At 40.9% G+C, this 26,604-nt stretch overlaps 2 protein-coding genes across 4 annotated transcripts in view; both read left to right on the top strand.

Moving 5' to 3' along the window:
• Positions 1-22,633, top strand: part of Dph2 (Diphthamide biosynthesis 2) — a 41,631-nt gene extending 18,998 nt beyond the window's left edge. For both annotated transcript variants that reach the window (XM_071666732.1, XM_071666731.1), the window contains exons 5-6: positions 16,419-17,247; positions 21,083-22,633. In XM_071666732.1, coding sequence (XP_071522833.1) covers positions 16,419-17,247; positions 21,083-21,296 — 1,043 coding nt within the window. In that variant the 3' untranslated portion in view covers positions 21,297-22,633. The remainder of the gene's footprint in view (positions 1-16,418; positions 17,248-21,082) is intronic.
• LOC139751364 (DNA-directed RNA polymerase II subunit RPB1-like) overlaps positions 21,191-26,604 on the top strand; it is a 37,099-nt gene continuing 31,685 nt past the window's right edge. Inside the window, exon 1 of one of the 2 annotated variants that reach the window (XM_071666728.1) lies at positions 21,191-21,327. The gene's annotated coding sequence lies outside the window, so the exon portion shown is untranslated. Of the gene's footprint in view, positions 21,328-22,769; positions 23,809-26,604 lie in introns of those variants that run through there. The other variant, XM_071666727.1, reaches the window with a different exon arrangement.

The following is a 26,604-nucleotide window of genomic DNA, read 5'->3' as shown; positions in this document are numbered from 1 at the left end:
GTCCAACCTTTACTAGTATGTCTCTAAACATTTTAAACATCTCATTCGCATTTGACTTCATTCCTACATTCTCTGCGCTTCCATCTAAGTTTTCACTTACCTTCCTTTCATACTTCTCCCGTATTTTTCTTTATTTATCTTCTCACTTTTTAGCTTTCCTTTATTTCAGAAGTGATTTTTTTTTCGCTTATATCAGAGACAGAGGTTAAGGATTATGTAATTTAGTATGGAAGACTTTTTGCACTTGGATACACTGAATGTCTTAGTCTATAAATATGTCATCAGTAACTTCACTCTCAATTCCATAGGGAGGATCAAGTACACATAGCCTCTGGAATCACTTAAACACATCCCATGCCTTGTATTCTAAGGTAGAGCACGAACTTTAGTACTTATTAAAGTCCTATTTTAAATTTTTCAGATCGTATGCTGACAGAGATTTTAGGCTTTGCTAGTGTTTCATTCAGATCCAAAGGGATATGATGAATTCTATGATTTTATTAACTCTTTAACACTATTATCACCCCTTTGCTGCTAGGTAGGATGGAAGCTGGCTTGATACATTATATTTTCTCTTTTTTCTTTGGATATATAAGTGATTTGCACCTTTCTCTTGAGAAAGTATCACTAAATTTTAGGGAGAATAAAAATTTGAGTGTGAACAAATGTGGCCTTTGTTGTCTTTTCCTACCGCTACCTTGCGCACGTGTAGGGGGAGGGGGTTGTCATTTCATGTGTGGCAGGGTGGCGACAGGAATGAATAAGGGCAGACAGTATGAATTATGTACATGTGTATATATGTATATGTCTGTGTGTATATATGTATGTATAAGTTGAGATGTATAGGTATGTATATGTGCGTGTATGGACATGTATGTATATACATGTGTGTGTGGGTGGGTAGGGCCATTCTTTCGTCTGTTTCCTTCGCTACCTCACTAACGTGGGAGACAGCGACAGAGTATAGTAAAATAAAATAAAAAATTGAGGGAATAATTGGTGTTCAGTGTTGTAAATGGAAATGTGAAGAGCTTGTAGATTTGTGAGCTGAAAAAGGACTGGTGATTGGGAATACCTGGTTTAAAAGAGAGATATACATAAGTATACGTATATAAGTAGGAGAGATGGCCAAAGAGCGTTATTGGATTACAGGTTAATTGATAGGCGTGCAAAAGAGAGACTTTTGGATGTTAATGTGCTGAGAGGTGCAACTGGAGGGATGTCTGATCATTATCTTGTGGAGGCAAAGGTGAAGATTTGTAGAGGTTTTCAGAAGAGAAGAGAGAATGTTGGGGTGAAGAAAGTGGTGAGAGTAAGTGAGCTTGGGAAGGAGACTTGTGTGAGGAAGTACCAGGAGAGACTGAGTGGAGAATAGAAAAAGGTGAGAGCAAAGGACGTAAGGGGAGTTGGGGAAGAATGATATATATTTAGGGAAGCAGTGAGGGCTTGCACAAAAGATGCTTGTGGCATGAGAAGCGTGGGAGGTGGGCCGATTAGAAAGGGTAGTGAGTGGTGGGATGAAGAAGTAAGATTATTAGTGAAAGAGAAGAGAGAGGCATTTGGACGATTTTGCAGGGAAATTGTGCAAATGACTGGGAGATGTATGAAAGAAAGAGGCAAGAGGTCAAGAGAAAGGTGCAAGAGGTGAAAAAGAGGGCAAATGAGAGCTGGGGTGAGAGAGTATCATTAAATTTTAGGGAGAATGAAAAGATGTTTTGGAAGGAGGTAAATAAAGTGCATAAGACTAGAGAACAAATGGGAACATCAGTGAAGGGGGCTAATGGGGAGGTGATAACAAGTAGTGGTGATGTGAGAAGGAGATGGAGTGAGTATTTTGAAGGTTTGTTGAATGTGTTAGATGATAGAGTGGCAGATATAGGGTGTTTTGGACAAGGTGGTGTGCGAAGTGACAGGGTTAGGGAGAATGATTTGGTGAACATAGAAGGGGTAGCGAAAGCTTTGTGGAAGATGAAAGCCGGCAAGGGAGTGGGTTTGGATGGTATTACAGTGGAATTTATTAAAAAAGTGGGGTGACTGTGTTGTTGACTGGTTGGTAAGGATAATTAATGTATGTATGATTCATGGTAGTATGTTTGAGGCAAGGAACCTGGATGTTTTGGCTCTGAGTGAAACGAAGCTCAAGAGTAAAGGGGAAGAGTGATTTGGGAATGTCTTGGGAGTAAAGTCAGGGGTTAGTGAGAGGACAAGAGCAAGGGAAAGAGTAGCACTACTCCTCAAACAGGAGTGGTGAGAGTATGTGATAGTGTAAAAAAGTAAACTCTAGATTGATATGGGTAAAACTGAAAGTTGATGGGGAGAGATGGGTGATTATTGGTGCATATGCACCTGGACATGAGAAGAAATATCATGAGAGGCAAGTGTTTTGGGAGCAGCTGAACGAGTGTGTTAGTGGTTTTGATGCACGAAACCAGGGTTATAGTGATGGGTGATTTGAATGCAAAGGTGAGTAATGTGGCAGTTGAGGGAATAATTGGTATACATGGGGTGTTCAGTTTTGTAAATGGAAATGGTGAAGAGCTTGTAGATTTATATGATGAAAAAGGACTGGTGATTGGAAATACCTGGTTTAAAAAGAGAGATATACATAAGTATATGTATGTAACTAGGAGAGATGGCCAGAGAGCGTTATTGGATTACTTGTTAATTGATAGGCGCACGAAGAGTGACTTTTGGATGTTAATGCGCTGAGAGGTGCAACTGGAGGGATGTCTGATCATTATCTTGTGGAGGCAAAGGTGAAGATTTGTAGAGGTTTTCAGAAAAGAAGAGTGAATGTTGGGTTGAAGAGAGTGGTGAGAGTAAGTGAGCTTGGGAAGGAGACTTGTGTGAGGAAGTACCAGGAGAGAATGAATACAGAATGGAAAAAGGTGACAACAAAGGACGTAAGGGGAGTGGGGGAGGAATGGGATGTATCTAGGGAAGCAGTGATGGCTTGCGCAAAAGATGCTTGTGGCATGAGAAGCGTGGGAGGTGGGCAGATTAGAAAGGGTAGTGAGTGGTGGGATGAAGCAATAAGATTATTAGTGAAAGAGAAGAGAGAGGCATTTGGACGATTTTTGCCGGGAAATAATGCAAATGAGTGGAAGATGTATAAAAGAAAAATGCAGGAAGTCAATAGAAAGGTGCAAGAGGTGAAAACGAGGGCAAATGAGAGTTGGGGTGAGGGAGTAGCATTAAATTTTAGGAAGAATAAAAAGATGTTCTGGAAGGAGGTAAATAAAGTGCGTAAGACAAGGGAGCAAATGGGAACTTTAGTGAAGGGGGCTAATGGGGAGGTGATAACAAGTAGTGGTGATGTGAGAAGGAGATGGAGTGAGTATTTTGAAGGTTTGTTGAATTTGTTTGATGATAGAGTGGCAGAAATAGAGTGTTTTGGTTGAGATGGTGTGCAAAGTGAGAGGGTTAGGGAAAATGATTTGGTAAACAGAGAAGAAGTAGTAAAAGCTTTGCGGAAGATGAAAGCCGTCAAGGCAGCGGGTTTGGATGATGTTGCAGTGGAATTTATTAAAAAAGGGGGTGACTGTATTGTTGACTGGTTGGTAAGGTTATTTAATGTATGTATGATTCATGGTGATGTGCTTGAGGATTGGCGGAATGCTTGCATAGTGCCATTGTACAAAGACAAAGGGGATAAGAGTGAGTGCTCAAATTACAGAGGTATAAGTTTGTTGAGTATTCCTGGTAAATTATATAGGAGGGTATTGATTGAGAGGGTGAAGGCATGTACAGAGCATCAGATTGGGGAAGAGCGGTGTGGTTTCAGAAGTGGTAGAGGATGTGTGGATCAGGTTTTTGCTTTGAAGAATGTATGTGAGAAATACTTAGGAAAGCAAATGGATTTGTATGTAGCATTTATGGATCTGGAGAAGGCATATGATAAGAGTTGATAGAGATGCTCTGTGGAAGGTATTAAGAATATATGGTGTGGGAGGCAAGTTGTTAGAAGCAGTGAAAAGTTTTTATCGAGGATGTAAGGCATGTGTACGTGTAGGAAGAGAGGAAAGTGATTGGTTCTCAGTGAATGTAGGTTTGTGGCAGGAGTGTGTGATGTCTCCATGGTTGTTTAATTTGTTTATGGATGGGGTTGTTAGGGAGGTGAATGCAAGAGTTTTGGAAAGAGGGGCAAGTATGCAGTATGTTGTGGATGAGAGAGCTTGGGAAGTGAGTCAGTTGTTGTTCGCTGATGATACAGCGCTGGTGGCTGATTCATGTAAGAAACTGCAGAAGCTAGTGAGTAAATGTGTATAAGAGTAAGGTTATTAGGTACAGTAGGGTTGAGGGTCAAGTAAATTGGGAGATTAGTTTGAATGGAGAAAAACTGGAGGAAGTAAAGTGTTTTAGATATCTGGGAGTGGATTTGGCAGCGGATGGTACCTTGGAAGTGGAAGTGAATCATAGGGTGGGGGAGGGGGCGAAAATTCTCTGAGCCTTGAAGAACGTGTGGAAGTCGAGATCATTATCTCTGAAAGCAAAAATGGGTATGTTTGAAGGAATAGTGGTTCCAAAAATGTTGTATGGTTGCGAGGCGTGGGCTATGGATAGAGTTGTGCGCAGGAGGGTGGATGTGCTGGAAATGAGATGTTTGAGGACAATATGTGGTGTGAGGTGGTTTGATCGAGTAAGTAATGTAAGGGTAAGAGAGATGTGTGGTAATAAAAGAGTGTGGTTGAGAGAGCAGAAGAGGGTGTTTTGAAATGGTTTGGGCACATGGAGAGAATGAGTGAGGAAAGATTGACCAAGAGGATATATGTGTCAGAGGTGGAGGGAACGAGGAGAAGTGGGAGACCAAATTGGAGGTGGAAAGATGGAGTGAAAAAGATTTTGAGTGATCGGGGCCTGAACATGCAGGAGGGTGAAAGGCGTGCAAGGAGTAGAGTGAATTGGAACGATTTGGTATACCGGGGTTGATGTGCTGTCAATGGATTGAGCCAGGGCATGTGAAGCGTCTGGGGTAAACCATGGAAAGTTCTGTGGGGCCTGGATGCGGTGCATTATTACATGACAGCTAGAGACTGAGTGTGAACGAATGTGGCCTTTGTTGTCTTTTCCTAGTGCTACCTCGCACACATGAGGGGGGAGGGGGTTGTTATTTCATGTGTGGCGGGGATGGCGATGGGAATGAATAAAGGCAGACAGTATGAATTATGTACATGGGTATATATGTATATGTCTTTGTGTGTATATATATGTATACATTGAGATGTATAGGTGTGTATATGTGCTGTGTGTGTATGTATATGTATAAACATGTGTATGTGGGTGGGTTGGGCCATTCTTTTTTCTGTTTCCTTGTGCTACCTCGCTAATGCGGGAGACAGCGACAAAGCAAAATAAATAAATAAATAAAAATATATGATTCATGGTTAGAGGTGCCTGAGGATTGGCAGAATGCTTGCATAGTGCCATTGTACAAAGGCAAACGGGATAAGAGTGAGTGCTCAAATTACAGAGGTATCAGAGTGGTTTCAAAGTGGTAGAGGATGTGTGGATCAGGTGTTTGCTTTGAAGAATGTATGAGAAATGCTTAGAAAAGCAAATGGATTTGTATGTAGCATATATGGATCTGGAGAAGGCATATGATAGAGTTGATAGAGATACTCTATGGAAGGTATTGATAATATATGGTGTGGGAGGCAAGTTGTTAGATGCAGTGAAAAGTTTTCATCGAGGATGTAAGGCATGTATACAAGTAGGAAGAGAGGAAAGTGATTGTTTCTCACTGAATGTTGGTTAGCGTCAGGGGTGCATGATGTCTCCATGATTGTTTAATTTGTTCATGGATGGGGTTGTTAGGGAGGTGAATGCAAGAGTTTTCGAAAGATGGACAAGTATGCAGTCTGTTGTGGATGAGAGAGCTTGGGAAGTGAGTCAGTTGCTGTTCGCTGATGATACAGCGCTGGTGGCTGATTCTGGTGAGAAATTGCAGAAGCTAGTGACTGAGTTTGGTAAAGTATGTGAAAGAAGAAAGCTGAGAGTAAATGTGAATAAGAGCAAGGTTATTAGGTACAGTAGGGTTGAGGGACAAATCAAGTGGGAGGTAAGTTCGAATGGAGAAAAACTGGAGGAAGTGAAGTGTTTTAGATATCGGAGTGGATTTGACAGCGGCTGGAACCATGGAAGCGGAAGTGAATCATAGGGTGGGGGAGGGGGCAAAAGTTGTGGGAGCAATGAAAAATGTATGGAAGTCGAGAGCGTTAGCTTGGAAAGCAAAAATGGGTATGTTTGAAGGAATAGTGGTTCCGACAATGTTATATGGTTGCGATGCTTGGGCTATAGATAGAGTTGTGCAAAGGAGGGTGGATGTACTGGAAATGAGATGTTTGACAACAGTATGTGGTGTGAGGTGGTTTGATCAAGTACGTAATGAAAGGGTAAGAGAGATGTGTGGTAATAAAAAGAGTGTGGTTGAGAGAGCAGAAGATGGTGTTTTGAAAGTTTGGCCACATGAAGAGAATGAGTGAGGAAAGATTGACAAAGAGGATATATGTGTCAGAGGTGGAGGGAACAAGGAGAAGTGGGAGACCAAATTGGAGGTGGAAATATGGAGTGAAAAAGATTTTGAGTGATCGGGGCCTGAACATGCAGGAGGGTGAAAAGCGTGCAAGGAATAGAGTGAATTGGAACGATGTGGTATACCGGGGTCGATGTGCTGTCAGTGGATTGAACCAGGGCATGTGAAGCGTCTGGGGTAAACCATGGAAAGTTTTGTGGGGCCTGGATGTGGAAAGGGAGCTGTGGTTTCAGTGCATTATACATGACAGCTAGAGACTGAGTGTGAACGAATGTGGTCTTTGTTGTCTTCCTAGTGCTACCTCGTGCACATGCGGGGGAAGGAGGTTGTCATTTCATGTGTGGCGGGGATGGCGACGGGAATGGATAAGGGCAGACAGTATGAATCATGTGTATGTCTGTATATATGTCTGTGTGTATATATATATATATGTATACATTGAGATGCATAGGTATGTATATGTGCGAGTGTGGATGTGCATGTATATATATGTGTATGTTGGTGTGTTGTGCCACTTTTGTTTGTTTCCTTGCGCTACCTCGCTAATGCAGGAGATAGTGACAAAGTATAATAAAAAATAAAATGAGATGAATAAAGACTCATGGTGAGGTGCCTGAGGATTGGCGGAATGCATGCATAGTGCGATTGTACAAAGGCAAAGGGGATAAAGATGAGTGCTCAAATTACAAAGGTATAAGTTTGTTGAGTAAGAAAATTATATGGGAGGGTATTGATTAAGAGGGTGAAGGCATGTACAGAGCATCAGGTTGGGGAAGAGCAGTATGGTTTCAGAAGTAGTAGAGTATGTGTGGATCAGGTGTTTGCTTTGAAGAATGTATGTGAGAAATACTTAGAAAAGCAAATGGATTTGTATGAAGCATTTATGGATCTGGAGAAGGCATATGATAGAGTTGATAGAGATGCTCTATGAAGGTATTAAGAATTTATGGTGTGGGAAGCAAGTTGTTAGAAGTAGTGAAAAGTTTTTATCGAGGATGTAAGGCATGTGTATGAGTAGGAAGAGAGGAAAGTGAATGGTTCTCAGTGAATGTCGGTTTGTGGCAGGGATGCGTTATGTATCCATGGTTGTTTAATTTGTTTATGGATGGGGTTGTTAGGGAGGTGAATGCAAGAGTTTTGGAAAGAGGGGCAAGTATGCAGTGTGTTGTGGATGAGAGAGCTTGGGAAATGAGTCAGTTGTTGTTCACTGATGATACAGCGCTGGTGGCTGATTCATGTGAGAAACTGCAGAAGCTAGTGAGTAAATGTGAATAAGAGTAAGGTTATTAGGTACAGTAGGGTCGAGGGTCAAGTAAATTGGGAGATAAGTTTGAATGGAGAAAAACTGGAGGAAGTAAAGTGTTTTAGATATCTGGGAGTGGATTTGGCAGCAGATGGAACCATGGAAGCGGAAGTGAATCATAGGGTGGGGGAGGGGGCGAAAATTCTGTGAGCCTTGAAGAACGTGTGGAAGTCGAGAACATTATCTCGGAAAGGAAAAATGGGTATGTTTGAAGGAATAGTGGTTCCAACAATGTTGTATGGTTGCGAGGCGTGGGCTATGGATAGAGTTGTGCGCAGGAGGGTGGATGTGCTGGAAATGAGATGTTTGAGGACAATATGTGGTGTGAGGTGGTTTGATCGAGTAAGTAATGTAAGGGTAAGAGAGATGTGTGGTAATATAAGAGTGTGGTTGAGAGAGCAGAAGAGGGTGTTTTGAAATGGTTCGGTCACTTGGAGAGAATGAGTGAGGAAAGATTGACCAAGAGGATATATGTGTCAGAGGTGGAGGGAACGAGGAGAAGTGGGAGACCAAATTGGAGGTGGAAAGATGGCGTGAAAAAGATTTTAAGTGATTGGGGCCTGAACATGCAGGAGGGTGAAAGGCGTGCAAGGAATAGAGTGAATTGGAACGATGTGGTATACCGGGGTCGATGTGCTGTCAATGGATTGAACCAGGGCATGTGAAGCGTCTGGGGTAAACCATGGAAAGTTCTGTGGGGCCTGTATGTGGAAAGGGAGCTGTGGTTTCGGTGCATTATTACATGACAGCTAGAGACTGAGTGTGAACAAATGTGGCCTTTGTTGTCTTTTCCTAGTGCTACCTCGCACACATGAGGGGGGAGGGGGTTGTTATTCCATGTGTGGCGGGGTGGCGATGGGAATGAATAAAGGCATACAGTATGAATTATGTACATGGGTATATATGTATATGTCTTTGTGTGTATATATATGTATACATTGAGATGTATAGGTATGTATATGTGCTGTGTGTGGACGTATATGTATAAACATGTGTATGTGGGTGGGTTGGGCCATTCTTTTGTCCGTTTCCTTGTGCTACCTTTCTAACGCGGGAGACAGCGACAAAGCAAAATAAATAAATAAAAATATATGATTCATGGTTAGATGCCTGAGGATTGGCAGAATGCTTGCATAGTGCCATTGTACAAAGGCAAACGGGATAAGAGTGAGTGCTCAAATTACAGAGGTATAAGTGTGGTTTCAAAGTGGTAGAGGATGTGTGGATCAGGTGTTTGCTTTGACGAATGTATGAGAAATACTTAGAAAAGCAAATGGATTTGTATGTAGCATATATGGATCTGGAGAAGGCATATGATAGAGTTGATAGAGATACTCTATGGAAGGTATTGATAATATATGGTGTGGGAGGCAAGTTGTTAGAAGCAGTGAAAAGTTTTCATCGAGGATGTAAGGCATGTGTACAAGTAGGAAGAGAGGAAAGTGATTGTTTCTCACTGAATGTTGGTTCGTGTCAGGGGTGCATGATGTCTCCATGATTGTTTAATTTGTTCATGGATGGGGTTTTTAGGGAGGTTAATGCAACAGTTTTCGAAAGATGGACAAGTATGCAGTCTGTTGTGGATGAGAGAGCTTGGGAAGTGAGTCAGTTGCTGTTCGCTGATGATACAGCGCTGGTGGCTGATTCTGGTGAGAAATTGCAGAAGCTAGTGACTGAGTTTGGTAAAGTATGTGAAAGAAGAAAGCTGAGAGTAAATGTGAATAAGAGCAAAGTTATTAGGTACAGTAGGGTTGAGGGACAAATCAAGTGGGAGGTAAGTTCGAATGGAGAAAAACTGGAGGAAGTGAAGTGTTTTAGATATCGGAGTGGATTTGACAGCGGCTGGAACCATGGAAGCGGAAGTGAATCATAGGGTGGGGGAGGGGGCAAAAGTTGTGGGAGCATTGAAAAATGTATGGAAGTCGAGAGCGTTAGCTTGGAAAGCAAAAATGGGTATGTTTGAAGGAATAGTGGTTCCGACAATGTTATATGGTTGCGATGCTTGGGCTATAGATAGAGTTGTGCAAAGGAGGGTGGATGTACTGGAAATGAGATGTTTGACAACAGTATGTGGTGTGAGGTGGTTTGATGAAGTACGTAATGAAAGGGTAAGAGAGATGTGTGGTAATAAAAAGAGTGTGGTTGAGAGAGCAGAAGATGGTGTTTTGAAATGGTTTGGCCACATGGAGAGAATGAGTGAGGAAAGATTGACAAAGAGGATATATGTGTCAGAGGTGGAGGGAACAAGGAGAAGTGGGAGACCAAATTGGAGGTGGAAATATGGAGTGAAAAAGATTTTGAGTGATCGGGGCCTGAACATGCAGGAGGGTGAAAAGTGTGGAAGGAATAGAGTGAATTGGAACGATGTGGTATACCGGGGTCGATGTGCTGTCAGTGGATTGAACCAGGGCATGTGAAGCGTCTGGGGTAAACCATGGAAAGTTTTGTGGGGCCTGGATGTGGAAAGGGAGCTGTGGTTTCAGTGCATTATACATGACAGCTAGAGACTGAGTGTGAACGAATGTGGTCTTTGTTGTCTTCCTAGTGCTACCTCGTGCACATGCGGGGGGAGGAGGTTGTCATTTCATGTGTGGCAGGGGATGGCGATGGGAATGGATAAGGGCAGACAGTATGAATTATGTGTATGTCTGTATATATGTCTGTGTGTGTATATATATGTATACATAGAGATGTATAGGTATGTATATGTGCGTGTGTGGATGTGCATGTATATATATGTGTATGTGGGTGTGTTGTGCCACTTTTGTTTGTTTCCTTGCGCTACCTTGCTAATGCAGGAGACAGTGACAAAGTATAATAAAAAATAAAATGAGATGAATAAAGACTCATGGTGAGGTGCCTGAGGATTGGCAGAATGCATGCATAGTGCGATTGTACAAAGGCAAAGGGGATAAAGATGAGTGCTCAAATTACAAAGGTATAAGTTTGTTGAGTAAGAAAATTATATGGGAGGGTATTGATTAAGAGGGTGAAGGCATGTACAGAGCATCAGGTTGGGGAAGAGCAGTATGGTTTCAGAAGTAGTAGAGTATGTGTGGATCAGGTGTTTGCTTTGAAGAATGTATGTGAGAAATACTTAGAAAAGCAAATGGATTTGTATGAAGCATTTATGGATCTGGAGAAGGCATATGATAGAGTTGATAGAGATGCTCTATGGAAGGTATTAAGAATTTATGGTGTGGGAAGCAAGTTGTTAGTAGTAGTGAAAAGTTTTTATCTAGGATGTAAGGCATGTGTATGAGTAGGAAGAGAGGAAAGTGATTGGTTCTCAGTGAATGTCGGTTTGTGGCAGGGATGCGTTATGTCTCCATGGTTGTTTAATTTGTTTATGGATGGGGTTGTTAGGGAGGTGAATGTAAGAGTTTTGGAGAGAGGGGCTAGTATGCAGTCTGTTGTGGATGAGAGAGCTTAGGAAGTGAGTAAGTTGTTGTTCACTGATGATACAAGCTGTTGGCTGATTCGGTTGAGAAACTGCAGAAGCTGGTGACTGAGTTTGGTAAAGTGCATGTGAAAAAGAAAGCTGAGAGTAAATGTGAATAAGAGCAAGGTTATTAGGTACAGTAGGGTTGAGGGACAAGTGAATTGGGAGGTAAGTTTGAATGGAGAAAAACTGAAAGAAGTGAAGTGTTTTAGATATCTGGGAGTGGATTTGTCAGCGGATGGAAGCGGAAGTGAGTCACTGGGTGGGGGAGAGGGCAAAAGTTCTGGGAGTGTTGAAAAATGTGTGGAAGGCGAGAACGTTATCTCGGAAAGCAAAAATGGGTAAGTTTGAAGGAATAGTTGTTCCAACAATGTTATATGGTTGCAAGGGAGGGGCTATATATAGAGGTGTGTGGAGGAGGGTGGATGTGCTGGAAATGAGATGTTTGAGGACAATATGTGGTGTGAGGTGGTTTGATCTAGTAAGTAATGAAAGGATAAGAGAGATGTGTGGTAATAAAAAGAATGTGGTTGAGAAAGCAGAAGAGGGTGTATTGAAATGGTTTGGTTACATGGAGAGAATGAGTGAGGAAAGATTGACAAAGAGGATATATGTGCCAGAGCCGGAGGGAACGAGAGAAGTGGGAGACCAAATTGGAGGTGGAAAGATGGAATGAAAAAGATTTTGAGTGATTGGGGCCTGAACATGCAGGAGGGTGAAAAGCGTGCAAGGAATAGAGTGAATTGGAACGATGTGGTATACCGGGGTCGATGTGCTCTCAGTGGATTGAACCAGGGTATGTGAAGCGTCTAGGGTAAACCATGTAAAGTTTTGTGGGGCCTGTATGTGGAAAGGGAGCTGTGGTTTCAGTGCATTATACATGACAGCTAGAGACTGAGTGTGAACGAATGTGCCTTTTTTATTGTCTTTTCCTAGCACTTCCTCGTGCGCATGCGGGGGGTAGGGGTTTGTCATTTCATGTGTGGCGGGGTGGCGACAGGAATGAATAAAGGCAGCAAGTATGAATTATGTACATGTGTATATATGTATATGTCTGTGTATGTATATATATGTATATGTTGAAATGTATAGGTATGTTTATGTGCGTATGTGGACGTGTATGTATATGCATGTGTATCTGGTTGGGTTGGGCCATTCTTTCATCTGTTTCCTTGCACTACCTCGCTGATGCATGAAACAGTGACAAAGTATAATGAATGAAATATTAAAAAGATGTTTTGGAGGGAGGTAAATAAAGTGCGTAAGACAAGAGAGCAAATGGGAACTTTGGTGAAGGGGGCTAATAGGGAAGTAATAACAAGTAGTGATGAAGTGAGAAGGAGATGGGGTGAGTATTTTGAAGGTTTGTTGAATGTGTTTGATAATAGAGTGGCAGATATAGGGTGTTTTGGTTGAGCTGGTGTCCGAAGTGAGAGGGTAAGGGAGAATGGTTTGGTAAATAGAGAAGAGGTAATGAGAGCTTTGTGGAAGATAAAAGCCAGCAAGGCGGCAGGTTTGGATGTTATTGCAGTGGAATTCATTAAAAAAGGGGGTGACTGTGTTGTTGATTGGTTAGTAAGGATATTCAGTGTATGTATGGTTCATGGTGAAGTGCCTGAGGATTGGTGAAATTCATGCATAGTGCCATTGTACAAAGGCAAAAGGGATAAAGGTGAGTGTTCAAATTACTGAGGTATAAGTTTATTGAGTATACCTCAGAAATTATATGGGAGGGTATTGATTGAGAGGGTCAAGGCATGTACAGAGCATCAGATTTGGGAAGAGCAGTGTGGTTTCAGAAATGGTAGAGGATGTGTGGATCAGGTATTTGCTTTGAAGAATGTATGTCAGAAATCCTTAGAACAGCAAATGGATTTGTATGTAGCATTTATGGATCTGGAGAAGGCATATGATATGGTGATAGAGATGCTCTGTGGAAGGTATTATGAGTATTTGGTGTAGGAGGCAAGTTGCTTGAAGCAGTGAAGAGTTTTTATCAAAGATGTAAGGCATATGTACGAGTAGGAAGAGAGGAAAGTGATCGATTCCCAGTGACTGTCAGTTTGTGGCAGGGGTGCATGATGTCTCCATGGTTGTTTAATTTGTTTATGGATGGGGTGATTAGGGAGGTGAATGCAAGAGATTTGGAGAGAGGGGCAAGTATGCAGTCTGTTATAGATGAGAGGGCTTGGGAAGTGAGTCAGTCGTTCACTGATGATACAGCACTGGTGGCTGATTAGGTGAGAAACTGCAGAAGTTGGTGACTGAGTTTGGTGAAGTGTGTGAAAGAAGAAAGCTGAGAGTAAATGTGAAGAAGAGTACAGGTTATTAATTGGGGGGTAAGTTTGAACGGAGAAAAACTGGAGGAAGTGAAGTGTTTTAGATATCTGAGAGTGGATTTGGCAGTGGATGGAACCATGGAAGCGGAAGCGAGTCACAGGGTGGGGGAGGGGGTGAAGGTTCTGGGAGCATTGAAGAATGTATGGAAGGCGACAATGTATCTCGGAGAGCAAAAATGGTTATGTTTGAAGGAATAGTGGTTCCAACAATGTTATATAGTTGCAAGGGAGGGGCTATAGATAGAGTTGTGCAGAGGAGGGTGGGTGTGTTGGAGATGAAATGTTTGAGGGCAATGGGTGGTGTGAGGTGGTTTGATCAAGTAAGTAATGAAAGGGTAAGTGATGAGAGAGAGAGCAGAAGAGGACGTGTTGAAATGGTTTGGTCACATGGAGAGAATGAGTGAGGAAAGAGTGACAAAGAGGATGTATGTGTCAGAGGTAGAGGGAACGAGAAGTGGAAGACCAAATTGGAGGTGGAAGGATGGAGTGAAAAAGATTTTGAGCGATCAAGGCCTGAACATACAGGAGGGTGGAAGGCATGCAAGGAATAGAGTAAATTGGAATGATGTGATGTACCAGGGTCGACATGCTGTCAGTGGATTGAACCAGGGCATGTGAAGCATCTGGGGTAAACCATGGAAAGTTTTGTGGGGCCTGGATGTTTAAAGGGAGCTGTGGTTTCAGTGTATTACATATGACAGCCAGAGACTGAGTGTGAACAGATGCGGCCTTTTTTGTCTTTTCCTTGTGCTATCTCGTGGGTGTGTGTGTGTGCTACTTCATTCGTGGCGGGGTGGCAACAGGAATGTTTGAAGGCAGCAAGTATGAATATGTACATTTTTATATATGTGTGTATACGTTGAAACGTATAGGTATGTATGTGTGCATGTGTGGGCATTTATGTATAGACATGTGTATGTGGGTGGATTGGGCCGTTCTTTCATCTGTTTCTTTGCACTACCTCACTAACGCAGGAGACGGCAATTAAGTATAAGAATAAAAGAAGATAAGTGGTTTCTTGTTCACAAGTTTAGTAACAACTTATTGAAGAGAATAACATAGAAAAATATGTAAAGAATACACTTTACCATGTTATTTGTTAGTGTCATTTGTCAAGTACCTACGAGTTGAACCTTTTGCTTTGGTGTTTAGCTACACCAGGCTCATGACCATTCCGATGCTTGAAAACTGCTCAGTGTCTGCCTCCCATTTTCTTTATTATTTTTGTGAATATCTAAATGATGTTTAGTTTATGAGTTAGTTAACAAAATGTTGAAGAGAATTTTTTGAACCCTGAATCTTGCATCATTAAATGCCTTTTTTTATTCGAAATAACATGTCCATATATCCAGTGTGAATGAATGGTTGTAATTTGATTAAACATAGGCAACCAATGTGAAAGAAAGTTTTATATATATCACATAAAATGAATAATAAGAAATTATAGTATAATGTTTTTAAGCAAAGTTGTTTCATGTATATTCCACACTTAATAGTAAGGCATGGAAATCTTTTGCTCTGGATTGTAAAAAAAAAATTAGTGGATTTCACTTTCACTTATGATAACAGATAGCTGAGCAAGAGGTTATCCTGGAATGTAATCACAGTTTTAGGCAGGGGCTCGGAGTATAGTGACTTTTATACTCTTTGGTGGCGTTACCAGACTTCACCCCCAACTGGGTACACTAGAATGAAAAGTCACTTATGGTGAGACTGTATCATTATCAGTGGATGGAAAAGAATGCAGTCTCATCAAGGAACTTCTCCCTCCAAAGATTCCCTCAGTCCCCTGCTCGTGTGTGAAGTGCAATCTCAAACCTGCTGGAGCCCCATAAAAGAAGTCCTGGAATTGTTTGGGTCACTGCTGTACATCAGTACTGGGACAAGTACTTCATCATACAGACTTCTTGCACACATTACCCTTAAATCTCTTTCATTCACTAGAGCATGCCCAATTTTTCTCCCTTTCATGACTGCATTCAGCCTCATTCCCTCTACCTTCCTTATAGATAAACTTATGCATAATAGTTCTTCACCTTGCAAACTGATTTTATAGTTCGTACACCCTTTATTCACATTCATTTTTATCCTCACCTTGCGTCATTCATCATCACATTGGCCTACTATTCTGACTTGCTCTTCCTTTGATGTAGCTAATAACACAGTATCATCAGCATACACAACCGTAGCAGCTTCTATGCTGTCCTCTCAGATTTAATGTCATACAATAGCATATCACAGAATGCCTTTTTCATAAAAGTATTAGATAACCTTGGTGACATCACAGTCTAAATGCATATCCAAATTTAATTCAAACCACTTGCTCATTCCTTTACTTACTCCCACACATGCATTCCCACAACCATAAAAACTCTGTCTAATTTAAATCTTCCATGCACACTGTACATTGATGAACTTCCTAAAGTGCCTTCCTATTCATGTTATCATATGCCTTTCATACATCAATAAATGATGCATGCTCCATTTATCCCTAAACTTTCTTTCTTTGTATAGGTGCTAAAATGTGATCACATCCTTTCCCATTCCTAGACTTGCCTTGTTCCTCACCAATTAGGGGTTCACTAATTCTTTTAACATGATCAGTCATTTTCCAACAACATACCTTGTCAGTAATTCTAATGAAAATTTTTGATAAGGATAAATGCATAGTTTTTTATCTAAGAACCTACAGCAGGGTCTTTAGTACACAGCATTATTTATGTTGAATTTTGTTTCAAAATATTTTGTTTAGAAGGATTACTTTACCTAATTAACATTTCTCTTTTTCTTCCCACTGTACAGCTGATGTTGCAGCAAAATTAGTGGTCACCTTCCCTCATCTAGTAACCTCAACTCTACTGTTAGATGAAGACTGTAGCTTTAGCACATTGACCTCTGAAAAAGTTGAAAGCAATCCTGAAATCTGTAAAAGTGGAAAAAATTGCATTGATAGAAATCACAAAACTGCAGCCCAATGTTGCTCCAACAGACTTACTTTCAATGGCCGTGCCTTGTGTTTGCCAAGTGGAACACATATAAAAGACTATGATTTCATATATCTTGGGCCTAGTGGACCAACAGTTAATTGTGTTTTGTTAAGATTTTCTGAGAACACATTTTATTGCGTTGACCCAAGTGATGGATCAGTAAAGATCACTTCGGGTGTTCGTTCTGTTATGAACCGTAGTGCAAAGATAGAGATGGTGAAAGATGCTGAAATTATTGGGATATTAGTAGGAACCCTAGGTGTAGCTGATTATCACAAAGTTATATCCAGATTGAAGATTATCAGTAAGGCAGCAGGGAAACGAAGTTACACTTTTGTTGTTGGTAAACCAAATGAGCCCAAACTTGCTAATATCTCTGAAGTGGATATTTTTGTTTACGTGGCATGTCCAGAGACATCCGTTGTGGAACGCAACTTAGATCCAGTGCTTTACAGAAAGCTAGTAACTCCATGGGAATTTGAAGTAGCACTCTTGTCAGGAAAAGAATGGAGTCTTGCATTTGAGACAGACTTCAGAGAGCTGCTTCCGGGTGGATCAAGTTACTGTGAAGTTACAAGCGAGCCAAGAGATGAAGAAGCTAGTGTGTCTTTGCTTACCAACAAGACACAGACCCTTGGTGTTCGGTAAGTTCCCTGTTCTTGAATAATGATTCATTCTTGAATATAGATTGCATAGAATGGTAGAGTTGAGGTCATATGTTTAGACAAGAAAATGGGGCTGTTTGGTGCATGAATAGAATATAAACGTGACTACAAATGTTCAAATGACAAAGTTACAAGCCTTTTTCAATTAATCATTTATATTTATTATACTTTGACACTGTCTCCCGCGTTAGTGAGGTAGCGCAAGGAAACAGACAAAAGAATGGCCCAACCCACCCACATACACATATATATACATACACGTACGTCCACACACGCACGTAAACATACCTATACATTTCAATGTATATATATATATAAATACACAGGTATATACATATATACACATGTACATAATTCATACTTGCTGCCTTTATTCATTCCCATTGCCACCCCACCACACGTGAAATGACAACCCCCGCATGTGCGCGAGATAGCGCTAGGAAAAGACAACAAAGGCCACATTCGTTCACACTCAGTCTCTAGCTGCCATGTATAATGCGCTGAAACCACAGCTCCCTTTCCACATCCAGGCCCCACAAAACCTTCCATGGTTTACCCCAGACGCTTCACATGCCCTGGTTCAATCTATTGACAGCATGTCGACCCCGGCATACCACATCGTTCCAATTCACTCTATTCCTTGCACGCCTTTCACCCTCAAAATCTTTTTCACTCCATCTTTCCACCTCCAATTTGGTCTCCCACTTCTCGTTCCCTCCACCTCTGACACATATATCTTCTTTGTCAATCTTTCCTCATCCATTCTCTCCAAGTGACCAGACCATTTCAAAACACCCTCTTCTGCTCTCTCAACCACACTCTTTTTATTACCACACATCTCTCATACCCTTTCATAACTTAATCAAACCACTTTACACCACATATTGTCCTCAGACATCTCATTTCCAACACATCCACCCTCCTCCGCACAACCCTATCTATTGCCCATGCCTCACAACCATATAACATTGGAACCAATATTCCTTCAAACATACCCATTTTTGCTGACCAAGATAACGTTCTCACCTTCCACACATTCTTCAACGCTCCCAGAACCTTTGTCCCCTCCCCCACCCTGTGACTCATTTCCGCTTTCATGGTTCCATCCGCTGTTAGATCCACTTCCAGATATCTAAAACACTTCACTTCTCCAGTTTTACTCCATTCAAACTTACCCCCCACTTTTCTTGTCCCTCAACCCTACTGAACCTAATAACCTTGCTCCTCTTCACATTTACTCTCAGCTTTCTTCTTTCACACACTTTACCGAACTTAGTCACCTACTTCTGCAGTTTCTCACCCGAATAAGCCACCAGCACTGTATCATCAGCGAACAACAACTGACTTTTCCCACACCCTTTTATCCACAACAGACCGCATACTTGCTCCTCTCTCCAGTAAGCTTGCATTCACCTCCTTAACAACCCCATCCATAAACAAATTAAACAACCATGGAGACATCACACACCCGTGCCGCAAACCGACATTCGCTGGGAATCTCTCCTGGTACTTCTTCACACATGTCTCCTTTTCAAGCTCACTTACTCTCACCACTCTCTTCACCCCAACATTCTCTCTTCTTTTCTGAAAACCTCTACAAATCTTCACCTTCGCCTCCAAAAGATAATGATCAGACATCCCTCCAGTTGCCCCCTCAGCACATTAACATCCAAAAGTCTCTCTTTCACACACCTATGAATCAACATGTAATCCAATAATGCTCTCTGGCCATCTCTCCTACTTACATGCGTATACTTTTGTATATTTCTTTTTTAAGCCAGTCCTTTTTCAGCACACAAATCTACGAGCTCTTCAGCATTTCCATTTACAACACTGAACACCCCATGTCTACCAATTATACCCTCAGCTGCCCCATTACTCAACTTTGCTTACAAATCACCCATCACTATAACCCAGTCTTGTACATCAAAGCTGCTAACACACTCTCACAGCTGCTCCGAAAACACTTGCCTCGTGATCTTTCTTCTCATGACCAGGTGCATAGGCACCAATAATCACACATTTCTCTCCATCCGATTTCAGTTTTATCCATATCAATCTAGAGTTTACATTCTTACACTCTACCACATACTTCCACAACTCCTGTTTCAGGAGTAGTGCTACTCCTTCCTTTGCTCTTTTCCTCTCACCAACCCCTGACTTTACTCCCAAGGCATTCCCAAACCAATCTTCCCCTTTACCCTTGAGCTTCGTTTCACTCAGAGCCAAAACATCCAGGTGAATATTGGTTTGCGGCAGGGGGTGCGTGATGCCTCCATGGTTGTTTAATATGTTTATGGATGGGGTTTTTAGGGAGGTGAATGCAAGAGTTTTGGAGAGAGAGGCAAGTATGCAGTCTGTTGTGGATGACAGGGCTTGGGAAGTGAGTCAGTTGTTGTTCGCTGATGATACAGTGCTGGTGGTTGATTCGGATGGAAACTGCAGAAGCTGGTGACTGAGTTTGGTAAAGTGTAAGAAAGAAGAAAGCCGGGAGTACATGGGAGTAAGAGCAAGGATATTAGGTTCAGTAGGGTTGAGGGGACAAGTCAATTGGGAGGAAAGTTTGAATGTAGAAAAACTGGAGGAAGTGAAGTGTTTTAGATATCTGGAAGTGGATTTGGCAGCAGATGGCGCCATGAAAGTGGAAGTAAGTCATAAGGTAGGGGAGGGGGCGAAGGTTCCGGGAGCATTGAAGAATGTGTGGAAGGCCAGAATGTTATCTCGTAGAGCAAAAATGGGTATGTTTGAAGGAATAGTGGTCCCACCTATGTTATATGGTTGCAAGGCGTGGGCTATAGATAGAGTTGTGCGGAGGAGGGTTTAGATGTTGGAAATGAGATGTCTGAGGACATATGTGGTTGTGTGCAGGAGGGTGGATGTGCTGGAAATGAGATGTTTGAGGACAATATGTGGTGTGAGGTGGTTTGATCGAGTAAGTAATGAAAGGGTAAGAGAGATGTGTGGTAATAAAAAGAAGTGTTGTTGAGAGAGCAGAAGAGGGTGTATTGAAATGGTTTGGTCACATGGAGAAAATGATTGAGGAAAGATTGACAGAGAGGATATATGTGTCAGAGGTGGAGGGAACGAGAAGTGGGAGACCAAATTGGAGGTGGGAGGATGGAGTGAAAAAGATTTTGAGCGATCGGGGCCTGAACATTTTGGAGGGTGAAAGGTGTTCAAGGAATAGAGTGAATTGGAACGATGTGGTATATCGGGGTATACGTGCTGTCAATGGATTGAACCGGGGCATGTGAAGCATCTGGGATAAACCATGGAAAGTTTTGTGGGGCCTAGATGTGGAAAGGGAGTTGTGGTTTCGGCGCACTACACATGACAGCTGGAGACAGTGTGAACGAATGTGGCATGTTTGTCTTTTCCTAGTGCTACCTCGCGCGTGCGCGGGGGGAGGGGGGGTGCCATTTCATGTGTGGCGGGATGGCGACGGAAATGGATGAAGGCAGTAAGTATGAATATTTACATGTGTATATATGTATATGTATGTATCCGTTGAAATGTATAGGTCTGTATATGTGCGTGTATGTATATACATGTGTATGTGGGTGGGTTGGGCCATTCTTTTGTCTGTTTCCTTGCGCTACCTCGCTAACGCGGGAGACAGCGACAAAGTATAATAAATGAATAATAAATATATATATACTTGCTAACCTACTTTATCTTTCATATTTTCTATTCTTCCTGCCCAAGCAAGTTAGTATCAGGAACAGACTCATTTGTTTTTGTTTCTCTTTCCCCGTACGTGATAATTCTTTGCAAATTAAATAATGAGTTAAATTGTTTTCTTACTTATTTTCAGGAATGGTTCACAAGTAGCACTGGACGACAAGACAGGTGCGATTATGTTTCATGATGGGCAAGCGATTGCAGCTTTACATGTTGGTGGGGGAGGACAGGCTTTAAAGAGCCGTACATGGCAGGGACTCGACCCCCTTCTCCCTGCTACTCCAACCCCTTCTGTTGTAGAGGGAAGAAGTGGCATCGCATCCATTTATGAAGACGAAAAGTCCTGATTAAACTTTTTTTATTCAAGTTCCGTGAAAAGTGAGTTTGGCGCTAAAACTTATAATTGTCTTTTGACATTTCGATACGTTATTATTTTGAGTTCTAAAGAAAACATTCGAGAATGAAATTATTGATGTATTATAGAAGTTAAAATATTTTCAATAACTTCGACTGACCGAGTTGCCATGGAAAGGAAGTGACGTCACTAAACCTGGGAAGGAAGATTTCCCGGCCAGATCACGGCGAGTTTGATCTTTAAAGATTTGTCAAAGCACACTGAATGCGACTCAAGATTATAATTAAAAGTTACGGTAGAAATAATCGCACAATTTCGGAAGCGTGGTGTGAAAAAAGGTCCCCGAGACAAAGGATAGATGTCATCTATAAGTAGAGTGGAGGATTTTTGTTTCGATTTTCTTGGATTTTGACCGTTGGCTCATGATCATAACGTACGGCGAGTTTTACACTGAAACAGGATTACCTTACTCTTCTACTTTTTCTCATTAGGAGCTTTACATGATTGTCTCCATCATGTCTGTTTCAATACGCTAACAACTAGTGTTCGGTAAATAGAATTTTAAGGTAAAGTGATGAATATTGTCCTATTGATTTATTGTTCAGCACTTGCAAAACTTAGCTCGATTTTTTCCCATGGGCTAATGAGAAATATCGTTTAGATCATCTGGCATATGTGGCTCTGGTGACAAGAATATAGATATGCTTATGTCGAAAACTGAAAAGTGTACTTAATGGAAATAATGAACAAATCTTTATTCACGACAGCGCGAAGATGATCGGAAAAATTGTCGTGGACATCGGACATAATACAGCATTCAGGTCCATATTCATGTGCCAGAAATGGTCTACCTTGTTAGTGTGTTGTCTGATGATGACTGCACTATTAACGTAGTGAAGACGGAGGAAAACACGTAGGTTATTCAGTTTCTAGGACAACCGCTCCCATTCCATGCATACTTTACATTCTCATTTTCCCTTTGCATGGTCTGTGCATTTCCAACGCATATTTAAACCATATGAATAATCCATATACAAAGAGTGTCATTAGTTGAGACTATTGTAAATATATTCCACTATTTAAACTAAACTGGCCTTAAAGTATATACGGCTGGAGTTCAAATTTTTATCCGAAGTTGTGTTAAATCAGGCATTACTTTTGAAAGTTTATCTGCAACAGTGTAGACATACCTGCTTGTATGATAATGATATGAATGGCATTGTCCCACAACTTTGTGCTCTTTCTATTACTGACGTTTTAAATAGTCAGCTATTGTAGTTATTACACCGCATCATTATAATTAACTCAAAAATGAAATTTTTCCCCATATGTTGGATGTTTATCACCTTTCACAGATTGCATTTAATTAGGAATCGGCATGCATGTATACTACGATTTTCAGTTGTATCACATGGTAAGCATTTGGTTCCGTAATGTAACAAATCACTACAAAACAGTTTAATAGTTCTGGTTTACAATAATTTCTATATTTTGGTGGCTGTAGTCGCTAAGATCATAGGTAAGAGTCTCCACTGAGCTAGAATGACCCTGTGTCAGTGGCCTGTTAAGGCATGATGCACTAAAGGCTAAGAAGCGGCACTGGAGATCACCAATTACGGAGACGTTTACCGTAGCCACCCCGCATTGTGGTACTTTATGAAGGGAACGGGCGTCAGCGATAGAATATGAAGAATAAATTCAGGAAATTTACAAGAGGACACTTGATTAGCACTAGCTTGTCTATGGAGTGTGACAGAAACGTGAGATTTGACTAAGCTCACTTGATATAAAATCATTTAATACGTAGATAAGTAATCAATGGATTATAGGAAAACATTATTTCAAAATTTCTTCTAGGGCACATCATATATTCGACAGAAAATCAGCCTGGTTAGGTTCTTCCAAAACAATAAATCCATCTTGCCATTAGTGCGTTAATACATGGCCCATGATTTATTACCCATCGCACAATTGCACAGCAGCTTTGTTTAGGAAGAAAAAGCAGTTGGTTTTCGCATGACTATTCACAATCACATTTCATGCTAATGAACATTACTATATATATATTACAACAAAAATCATAAACATTTCTTTTTTGTTATCTTTACCGATAGATTTGTTCATACAGTTTGCCCCTGAGGAACATTAATCTCTCCCTACTGTACAGTGTGAACGAGTACATGTGCATAACATTTTACCGTTCGCTCAGCAAGTGGGAAACTATATATATAAACCTCCGCACTTGCCAATGTTGGCCAGTTGCCGCTAGAGGGTTTTAGTGACTACCTACTCTCGGTCACTGATGCCATAATGTAAATCCTCGTTACGGAAATCACAGTAACTACGTCATTCCATAAATAAAGAGGATTGTGAGCGTAAGTACAGTCCTTCAAGACGTTACATTGGAGAATACACATGTAGTGCGATATACACAGTATCCCACGACGTCTCCCGCACTCCGCGGTTTTCTCGTGGCATTGTAAACAAACTCCTAATTCAAGGAGGTAAGTTCCACTGTATTTATTTTTCTTTACGTGTCTCTCCTGTGATGTTACTACGCTGCTAAATTAACTCAGACACCTGTTTCAAAAACATATGTGTTGTACCGAAATAATTTTGAGGATATCTGTTTTGCCAGCAAAAAAATATCGCTCTTTTAGCGTATGGGAATAGAGGCTAGTGGGAAACATTTCAACCGCCATTTGCAATTCATTGATAAAGTATACCAAAAACAGCTAGGGATTATATGTAAAGGAACCTTTAACCCAAATATGATCGGAAAAGTATCGATGAGGACCAACTTATCCGTGGAGTAGAAAGTAAAACTTAGAAAGAAATATTACCATTTTTTCCAAAATTGTGTAACAGCTGATATCTGGGAACTATTGTCTTTTTGATTTTGAAGTGGGAATTTGACATTTGATAATTATCGTTTATTATATGAAGTGTATAGTATATCTTCCATGTATTGTACAACAAATATAGGTTAGCAAGCTATGGGGCTCTTGGCAATGGATGCCAAGTAGGAAAGTTATGTGACTCACGATTCAAATAAGAGAACGAGTTAAAGGGCAAATGAAATAGGACAGTGTTAAAGGATACCAGGCAAAGGAAGACAAGGACCAAGTTATGAGGGACCAGGTAATTAAAAGTTGTAAGAGATAATAATAATGTTCGAGGCTATAACACAAAAGACTAAGTTATGAGGACAAGGAACCAAGTTGTGGGGACCCAGGTAGTAAAATCATGAGAAAGCCGTAATGAGGGCCCGAGCACTTGAAGTCACGGGACCCAGCAGTGTAAAAATGAAAAATAACGTTTTGACAGGGACCGCGATTAGGGATCCCGTAATTGAAAGCAAAGAACCTTGATTAAGGCGTCCTAAGTTGTGATAAACCAATTTTAGGAAGCCAGTGTAATGAAAACATTGAACATATTTAATGATAGAAGATTCAATAATATTTCTCGAGGTACTGGAGCTAGAGTTGATAATTGAATAGCATTACTCCAGTTAGTACAATTATCATAGTTTTTAACGTGATTAAACAAGGCATTTGATTCTTGTTCTGTTCTTATACTATATCTATGTTGCTTAAGTCTAACAGAAAGATCCTTACCAGTCTGCCCAACATAAAATTTATCACAATATCTACATGGCATTTAATATATGCACCCAGGAGAATTTTCTGGTGAGTTCCTGATTAAGATATTCTTTATGGTATTATTGTTGCTGAAGGCAACATTTACATTAAAGGATTTAAGCAACATGGGAAGTAAAGTAAAATTATTATTAAAAGGGGGGACTAAAAGATTCTTGGTGTCAGTTATTAACTCTTAACTCCAGTACCACGAGAAATATTGAATCTTTTGTTATTAAATACACCAAGAATTATAATCTTAATATTTGTGAAGGTCTACACAAATTGGATGACTTTTTTGTTGGTAAAATTTGTAAACAATTCACCTTGTCCACATATTAGTTTATGATAGGTTCGTTGTCTGTCTTGGACAATCACATGTTTACCAAATGGCGCCCTAGCTAGGTCTCTTTGTTGTTTATCAACTGAATGCTATGTTTCTCTCTTGTGTCTTCCGTTATGATGTGATTATTACACGAAAGTGTACTTGGGAACTTATCGTGTTTCATTTTCCCCGTGGACTCATAGGAATATATATATATGTATATATATATATATATATATATATATATATATATATATATATATATATATATATATATATATATATATATATATATATATATATATTTTTTTTTTTTTTTTTTTTTTTTTTTTTTTTCATACGATTCGCCATTTCCCGCATTTGCGAGGTAGCGTTAAGAACAGAGGACTGGGCCTTAGAGGGAAAATCCTCACCTGGCCCCCTTCTCTGTTCCTTCTTTTGGAAAATTAAAAAAAAACGAGAGGGGAGGATTTCCAGCCACCCGCTCCCTAACCTTTTAGTCGCCTTCTACGACACGCAGGAAATACGTGGGAAGTATTCTTTCTCCCCTATCCCCAGGGATAATATATATATATATATATATATATATATATATATATATATATATATATATATATATATATATATATATTCTTTCAAACTATTCGCCATTTCCCGCGTTAGCGAGGTAGCGTTAAGAACAGAGGACTGGGCCTTTTTAGGAATATCCTCACCTGGCCCCCTCTGTTCCTTCTTTTGGAAAATTAAAATGACATCCCCCTTCCCCCGCATATGCGCGAGGTAGCGCTAGGAAAAGACAACAAAGGCCACATTCGTTCACACTCAGTCTCTAGCTGTCATGTATAATGCACCGAAATACAGCTCCCTTTCCACATCCAGGCCCCAAAGAACTTTCAGTGGTTAACCCCAGACGCTTCACATGCCTCGTTCAATCCATTGACAGCACGTCGACCCCGATATATCACATCGTTCCAATTCAATCTATTCCTTGCACGCCTTTCACCCTCCAAAATGTTCAGGCTCCGATCACTCAAAATCTTTTTCACTCGTCTTTCCACCTCCAATTTGGTCTCCCACTTCTCGTTCCCTCCACCTCTGACACACATATCCTCTTTGTCAATCTTTCCTCACTCATTCTCTCCATGTGACCAAACCATTTCAAAACACCTTCTTCTACTCACTCAACCACACTCTTTTTATTACCACACATCTCTCTTACCCTGTCATTACTTACTCGATCAAACCACCTCGCACCACATATTGTCCTCAAACATCTCATTTCCAGCACATCCACTCTCCTCCGCACCAATCTATCTATAGCCCACGCTTCGCAACCG

This window comes from Panulirus ornatus, chromosome 11 (genome assembly GCF_036320965.1).
Source record: "Panulirus ornatus isolate Po-2019 chromosome 11, ASM3632096v1, whole genome shotgun sequence".
NCBI lineage: Eukaryota > Metazoa > Arthropoda > Malacostraca > Decapoda > Palinuridae > Panulirus > Panulirus ornatus.
This window is presented reverse-complemented; position numbering and strand designations above follow the sequence as displayed.